Source organism: Centruroides sculpturatus, unplaced genomic scaffold (genome assembly GCF_000671375.1).
Source record: "Centruroides sculpturatus isolate CEXI.00-Female unplaced genomic scaffold, Cexi_2.0 scaffold2237, whole genome shotgun sequence".
NCBI lineage: Eukaryota > Metazoa > Arthropoda > Arachnida > Scorpiones > Buthidae > Centruroides > Centruroides sculpturatus.
Genome location: NW_019386480.1, coordinates 30,662 through 39,462, shown reverse-complemented (window position 1 = coordinate 39,462; position 8,801 = coordinate 30,662). Strand labels below are relative to the sequence as shown.

General features: G+C 30.2%; 1 protein-coding gene across 1 annotated transcript; it reads right to left on the bottom strand.

Moving 5' to 3' along the window:
• Positions 1–3,163: 3,163 nt before the first annotated feature.
• Positions 3,164–5,932, bottom strand: LOC111615117 (zinc finger protein 91-like). The gene is made up of 2 exons (XM_023356517.1): positions 5,926–5,932; positions 3,164–5,387 (listed from the first exon to the last, which is right to left on the bottom strand). The coding sequence occupies exons 1-2, from the start codon at positions 5,930–5,932 to the stop codon at positions 3,721–3,723; spliced, it is 1,674 nt and encodes a 557-aa protein (XP_023212285.1). The 3' UTR covers positions 3,164–3,720.
• Positions 5,933–8,801: the final 2,869 nt, after the last annotated feature.

Below are 8,801 nucleotides of genomic sequence, written 5' to 3'. Positions count from 1 at the left end.
ATTGTACAACTCTTGTACAATGTTAAAAAATTAACCGTTACTTTGACAGCGTCATTTACAACTAAATTTAATAAATGAGAGAGATGCACGAAATACAGAAAAAGCTCTAGAATATATTTTCCTTAAATTTTCCATTTATATATCCTTTGTCATAAAAATTTGTCTTTCCACATTTTCCCGAGACTACAAATATTCGAGTACAAAGTAACTGGTTTCGACTTATTTCTACTTAAGAAGTAGTTAAATAATTAAGCGCTTAGGGAAGTGGGGACACAAATAAGTTGAAATTTTTCTTAACCAGCTTATTAGTTGCACACTGTACTCGGTTAAACAATAGCTTAACCGAGTACAGTGTGTACTGATTTCTTCGTAATATTAGACGAAATATACAGAAATTTTTTTAGTTGAATGAAAGTGACTAAAAGTTGTAAATTTTGGAAATTTCCGTGGACACCTGGACTTAAAACAAATTAGTTAGAAATCAAATGACTATTAAGTTTAACATACTGTATTTAGATTTTTACAGCTATGGTGAGAAACGTTTAAAATCTACAACAGCCCTGTCGTGTCCTTTGAGATATACTAGTGATACGACAAAAGACGTTAACCTGTATCGGCACCCTCGGGATTTGGCAAGCATGCACGCACCGCACACCTACCAAGACCGTCTGTGATTCCAAACACGAGCTACTGGTAGGGAGCAATTTTAACTAGGTGGATTGTTTTAATATTTAAAAAGTAAAGAATATTTTATGTTATTTTTATGTACGTTTCTTCACAAAACTATATTTATTTTAAAAGTATATTCATACAATTGAATATTTTGTACCAGGTATGTATAATTGTATATCCATCACACATTTTATTTTAACAAGTAAGTTTTTATACTTTTATTTTTAATTTTAGCCCTTATATTATGGCTAGCTATTTAGAATGTAATTTCGATATTGAAAATTTATTTTAAAGTTTTAGCTCGAGACCATATAATGAAAAAGAAAATATTATTATAAGAGAAAGACCAATGCCTAAATTAAATATAAATACGTCAATAAAAATTTTTTCGACATTTCCACGATAAAATTTATAAAATGCAAAAATTGTTTTGATGGCCTTGCCTACTATTTTCAAATAAAATTAGTGTGTGGAATAAGATTGGCTTTGACGATTTAAATAATTTAAGTAAAGCTGGCAAAAGAGACGAAAATCATTAATTTCGCATCGATTCTTTCGTAAAATTAAAGCAATTTGGAAATCAAAACAGAATAGAATTTAACATTAGTAAAAATATAAAAGAAATATTGAAAATTATAACAAAGTTACGGCTAATAGATAAATTATACACAAATTAGTAATGTTATCGAAGCAAGAATTAGAATTTAGAGGGCATAGGGAATATATCGAATCTAATATAACAGAGGTAATTATATTAAACTTGCTTATTTCTTAAGTGCGTTAGATCATCTATTAATTAAAAACACATTTAGAGACGTCTATGGTTTTTATTGGCTTTTCGAACAAACGAATACGAATGGACCCTAGACCATCATTGACTAATTCCCCCTGGAAGTCGGCTTCTTACAGAAACGCTGTCTTACAGTTCCCTATCATCAAATGTCACGGCACGCCACTGGTGGAGCCCAATATCAATAATCCGGAGATGGTAAACAGCAGCTGCGAAGAACGCTATCTGAAGTTATTCAATAACAGTGACATAGAAATTCCTTTTCACAATCTAAAGAAAATCAGTGCCTATATCTTCTCCATAGCATGTAGCAATGCTCGTGCCGAACGAATTTTCACAATGATAATTTTAGTATGGAGAAATGAGAGAAATCGTTTGAAAGTAAACTCTGTCAAAGGAGAACTCCAAATATTTATTAACTTTACAGAAGAATGCCGAGTTTTGTACAAAAGTATTGTTGCAACAACAAACTACTGAAAATGGCAAGCAAAGAACAGAAATATCAAAAGTAGACAGCAACGCCCTCAGTATTGTACTGTTTTTCTTTTCGTTTTTAAATAAAGTATTGAATTTTTGTTTCGTTTCTTAACATTTGTTACTTTATGTACGATTTTCAGTGTTTAATATTATCACTGATTATTGAACATTCCATACATTTATTTTTACGTATTTTATTTATACATATACGTATAAAAAACGGAAAACACAAAGAGATCAACAGGTTTCGCGGGGGTTCTCCTTAACAGTATACTCCCTTTTAGGTATTGGGTGATGACCACCCTACATAAAATTTATCTTTGTTTTATCAAAGTGAAAATAAAAAGATTCGCTATTTTGCCTGGGGGTAAGCTTAAGAGTAAAATTGGTCAGGTAAAGGGTAGATTTAAAAGAATAAGAACAACGGAGAACTCCGAGAGCAATGAACACCGAATTAAGCAACATAGAGTAAGAATGTTCTTTGTCAATGGCTGAGCAACAGCATCACGTCAAGCTCGACTTGAAGCTACTCTCAATTCTTCAATATTTATGTTTTCGATAAAAAAAATATTTCGTAGTGCTTGAAAGGAGAATTTTCAGTGTATTATAAATATATAAATGAAGGCAGAGACTAAAGATACAGAGATTGAAAACTCACTACGTCATTTATATTATCGACTTTAAAGTCACGTGATAAATGAAAACCAATCATTACAATGTTTTGTACAACTGTGCGAAAATCGGTTACAGGGCACCGTCATCAAATTCTTATTGCGTCGTGTCTACCTGACGTCATGTTTGGGTTAATCTAATGTATAACTAATACACTTAATTATACATTAGATTAACATTAAACATTACCGACATAGATTGTGATCAATAGATATACAAAATCCTTTTATCCTAAGAAAATTTCCACAAATTATTCATTATTTGCCAGAAATTCTTAATTAAAAGTCTTGACATCTTTCTTCAAAGATTATATACACAATACATTTATTTCCCTTTTTACTAGACTTAGTGTTCACAATGTTAAGTATCTTTAATGCACGTTATAATTAAAATTAATAATAAAAATAAAGAGAAGTATGTTGTTTAATATCTTCTAGTACATCTATTTTATTAATACAAACAGAATACAATAATTATTTTAAAATATGTAAATTATTTTGAGGCATTTCACAAGAACAACTCCATTGTGAAAAATGATTTCGCACGTGAATATTTAAAATATAATTTGAACACGATTTTTTGCCACAAGCATCACATTTCTTAACGCGTAAATCGGGATTTCTCATCTGCCTAATTAATCCAATCTGTTTTCTAAATGTTTTCTTGCATATTTTGCATTGATGCTTATTTCCTGTGGGATGAACATACTCTTGATGAGTTTGGAATTCGATCTTTGTTGTATATTTCTTTTTACGCTGTAAAAATGAATCTGATTATTAAAAGTAATCATATGCTTCTTTAAAACTTCTCCTCAAGTAAAAGTCTGTTCATATTGATAAGGTAATTGTTTGGGGATCTTTCTTAATGAAAAGTTTTAAATGTAATTTCAGTTTAGTTTCTGTTTTTAATCTGCTTTTACTATTTCTCCAAAAATACGCTTAATTCTGATGAACGAGTTGATGGCTCAATAAACGACTTATAAAATAACATTCTTTGTTACATACTTCACGAACGTAACGAAGATTGTCTTCTTTGTGAGTGGCTTCGTGACATTTTAATACATGTTTGAAACGTCTATTGAAATTCCCACAACGAAACGGTTTTTTGTCTTAATGAATTTTTTGGTGTTTAATTAAGGTAAATTTACTTTTAAATTCTTTATTACAAATATTACATTTTTCAATGTGAATTTTCAAATGTTCTTTTAGCGTGGATTCAGTCTTGAATAACTTCCAACAGATATAGCATAAATACATATTTTCATGTTTAATACGACGATGTTTGTTTAAGGCAGTTGAACTGGAGTAAACTTTTTTACATATGTCACAAACATACTTTTTTCTATCGCTATGAATAATGTTATGCTGTTCCAAAGAATGTTTTGTATTAAAATATTTGTTACACATATGACAAGAATATTTGCACTTATTGCTGTATTTACGAATATGCCGATTTAAATTAAAACTGGATTTAAAACTTCGATTACATACCTGACAAGTATAGTCAAATTGATTACTATGAACTAATTTATGACGTGCCAAATGGTTTTTTGTTTTAAAGTATTTGTTACATATGTCACAAGAACATTTGTATTCGTTGCTGTGTATAAGAATATGCTGTTTTAAACTATCACTGCGTTTAAAACTTTTGTTACATACTTGACAACTATGGTTAAATTGATTGCTGTGAACTATTTTATGAGCTTTCAAAGATTTTTTTGTTTTAAAACTTTTGTTACACCCCTGACAAGTATAGTTACGTTCATCATTATGAGTTTTGTGATGCGTTTTTAAATAGTCTTTCCGTTTAAATTTTTTACTGCAAATATCGCATTTGAAAGGACGATCTTCACTATGCGTTGCTTCATGCTGCAACAACTCAGCTTTTATCTTAAATTCTTTTCCACATATATTGCAGGCATGAACTCTGTGTATTCTCATGTGTCTTTCTAAACGACCCTTACCATATGGAACGCGCTTACCACAAATGTCGCAATACTCGCACTCTCGCTTGATATTAGATTTTTTGCTATGAATAAGTTTATGCCTTGGCAAATACTCTTTTGATTTAAAATGTTTGTTACATATATCACAAGAATATTTGTATTCGTTGCTGTGAATACGAGTATGCTTTTTTAAATAAAAACTGCGTTTAAAACTTTTGTTACATACCTGACAACTATGCTTAAATTGATTGCTATGAACTATTTTATGAGCTTGCAAATATTTTTTTGTTTTAAAACTTTTGTTACACACCTGACAAGTGTAGTTACGTTCATCACTATGAGTTTCGTAATGCTTTTTTAAATACTTTTTGCATTTAAAACTCTTATTGCAAATATCACATTTGATAGGACGTTCTTCACTATGTGTTCGTTCATGTTTCAACAATATACAGTTCAATCTAAATTCTCTTCCACATATTTTGCAGGCATAACTACTGTGTTCTTTTACGTGTCTTCGCAAAAGAAATTGCCACAAAAACTTCTTATTGCAGGTTGTGCAGCGAAATGGTTTTTTTCCAATATGACAGAACAGATGTGTTTGTAATATGCTCTTATTTTTAAAAGTTTCTTTACATAAATCACACGTAAATTCTTGTTTAGAATGAGATGCAAACATAATCTTGAAGTATTTCCTTTTAATCTTATCATGAATTGTATTGCATTTTCTAGTCGAATGAACGTATTTCTTTTTTTTGTTATTATATTTAAAATGTTCTTCTTTTTCTGAATTGTGCTGAATACCGCGTTTCTCAATTTGTTCTTCCTTCTCAACTGAAAGTTTAAAAAAATAACATAATGAAATATCTATTATATTTCGATAAACATAACATTGCTGCAATATTAAAATGTTACTGCTGTAGTTGTATAATTGATAGAGTATACCTATGTTGTTTGTTTAAAAACAAAACAAAAGAAAACGTGTTAGAAAAAAGTCTATGAATTTTAAGTTGAAAGGAAAAAATCGGTGAATTTTTCAGTTTTTTGAATCAAAATACGAAAATTTTTTAATCATACTATGTTTTTGAAAAATATTAGCAACATGTTTTTTAACACATCGCAAATATATACATAATTATGTCATTAAATAAGTTATATAACCCTAGTTTACTTTGTTTTAATACATTCTATTATTATTATTATTTTAGCGGATTTATGAACAAAGCAGATAACATGAATCATTAGATCACAACTTACAAGTTTCAACTGTCATACACAAATGTATGATAGTTGAAACTTCGAGTGCAGTTCTTCAGCCGTCCTCTGAATAATACTAATATAAAAAGTTTAAAATAAGTAACATGATACTTACTTTCCATGTTTATTTCATTTCTGTTAGAGTTTCTTTCCGGAATAAAAAATTCATTGTTGACAGACTAAACAATATGCAAAGAATCAATTATGATATATAAAGTAATAACGAGTTGCTCAACTTTTCCGGCAACGTTTTAAAATTTTGGTTGTTCTGTCTGTATTAAATCGTTTTTTAAATAAAAAAGGATATTTTTAACTATTATAGAAAGGCTAAGAACTGAATTTTTAGAGTAGGAATGAGTTTTATATTAAAAAAAAAAAAAGTTAAATGCGAATAACGAGTAAATTCATGATTAAGTCCGATCCTACTGGAGATATACATCCGTTATCTCCTCACCCTCTTAATTTTTAAGCAGGAAAATTTAATAGCGTCAATTTCCCTAATAATCTAACTCTCCTGCAAAATTTCAAAACCTTTCGACAAAAGAAAAAAGAGTTATTAAGTTTTAATCGGGTGCGCCTCCACACAATAACATCCATACATATAGATAAACCCCACTTTTTTTTGCATTTTTCGGCGTTTGAAGGTGTTATAAGTTTAGAAATGTAAAAAACGTGGGGAGTCATTTTTGACCGATCGTTATACTTTCCCTCTGTTATATATAACAGTCGAAAAAATAATATAAAAGTCATTACACATTTATAAATTACAAATCCGTCTTTTGTGATTTCATATATAAGCTATAAGAAAATTGCATGAAATTTAATTGCCTTGAAAATTTTGTAGATATTATTTAGTCTTTTGGGAAATTAACAAAAAAACAAGCGAGATTCTTCACTTTCAATCTTGTCCATTGATATACATATTACTAATGAAGTAGGCTGATTTTGCTACAGATCTATGTTATTTATATAGTAATTAGCCCAGTGAAAGCCAGGGAGTAGTTCTGTAAGGAAAGATTGCTCTCTGTAAGGAAAGAAAAATGCTATCTGAATAGTCTGTCGACACGATAAGAACTTATTGTTAAACATAATTTTAGATTTTAATAAAAAAAATCGATTGTTTCTGTAAAGGGGTATTAAATGCTTTGAAAGTTAGTATGCACCATCTCCTATAATATGAAAATCTGCGTGTAGAAAGCCATCACCACTGCAAACTCTGTGATACACTTCAGATCTGTTAAATATTGCGCAGTCGTAAACAGATCCAACTTCACCAATGTAACAATCAATAAAGCACATTTTCTCATAACATACTCCCAGTAGAACTAAGCAGTGAAATCCCTTTCTATTTATATATGCTTGAGGTTCCTCTAAAGGGGCCTTGATTACTATATGATTCCCATCTACACAGCCAATAACTCCAGTATTTCATAGCAAACGTCTGAGCAGTTTTCCTTTCCTTCTGAGCAGAAAGCCAATTTATAATACGGCTTTGTGCATTCAGTACATTTATAGTTCTAACGATTTTCATCAGGCATCCCCATGCAGTCATCTGACAAACTCTAAATCAAACTCGAAATGACAACTCCTCTGTAATATGTATGAAAACAATATAATACACTTAGTACAAAATTATATCAATCAGTAAAATCTGTTATTTTGCTTACTGGTACCTGAAAGATTCTTGGTTGTCAAGCAGCCAAAGTTGCTGGTCAACTGACAGTTCATTTCTTCCTTTTCCTATTACTATTTCTTTTGATTATAATAATACGAGAACAGGATCCTTCAGTAAATTTTCGAACGTAAGTCGACTTACTCGAAAGTGTTCTTTAAAAACATTTGGCGTATATTCTAACGCAATCTCTGAAACGTAGTTAGTTATTTTGCATACCTTACTTTGCATTTTGCACTTCTTTTTTTACTTCTGTATTGTGCTAAATAATTAACACAAATTAATTCTTCTTCCGCGGATTCTGAATCTAATTCTGATAACGTATCTAAAATGATTCCTTAACTTTCCGCCATCTTGAATCCTACTTGTATACTTTTCGCCATGACAGAAGCTATCTATATCACATGGAGTGATCCGATTTTACAGATCGATCCATACAAAACTAAAAGTATATGCACCCTAAGTAAAACAGGTTGCTCCTCAAGGTGACGTATCGCACTATTTAGTGGTAGGCCTATATTGCTGAAAACTGGCGAAAACATTTAAAAATGACGAAATTACCAGCGAAAGCAAATAAACATATTAAACAATTTAAAAGTATTTAGAGAATATTTAGTTAAACTAAGTAATTATTTTTGACTTTAATTAGCGTCGAGTCTCCTACCGTACGATGTAACAGTAAGACAATTTCACTGCGTTTTGTTTGTTCCCAAGACATACTTTTGTAGAAGGAAGTAGTGGCTTATATAAATAAGAAAGCAGCTTGGGGAATTATTTTCTAGAAATTAAAAAAAAACTTCTACAGTATTACGATGAGCTGTTATGGACACAAATATATGTAAATTACACAGGCACTTCACGTCACTTGCAAAAAATTTAAATAATTTCTGGATTAAAATCGTTTATTTCTTTACAATGTTATTCACAAATGCTTAAATAATTATTATTTTAATAAAGTACTTCAAAAATTTAACCCAAAAGAGAGAAAAAGCAAATGTTTAAGCCGAACTTCGACTCGCCACGTTTGACGTTCCAAACGCCATTGTCAAACTTCTAGGATTACAAGATGACGGCGCTTGACGTTCACGTTTTAGCGATGAAAACTTCGGCCGCAATGTTTCTATTATTTTGTTGTAATCAACAGTTACTTTACAACTAATTATGATTAGGAATTGTAGGGTTTATTAATTTCTTATAATTTGTGCTTATCTAATTAATGTCTACATAGTATTAGAAAAATAAATAAATCTGGTATTTTGTAATATTGTCGTTTCTATAGATCACGAAGTGAGTTTTGCCAAGGATTTCTTAAATCTTAG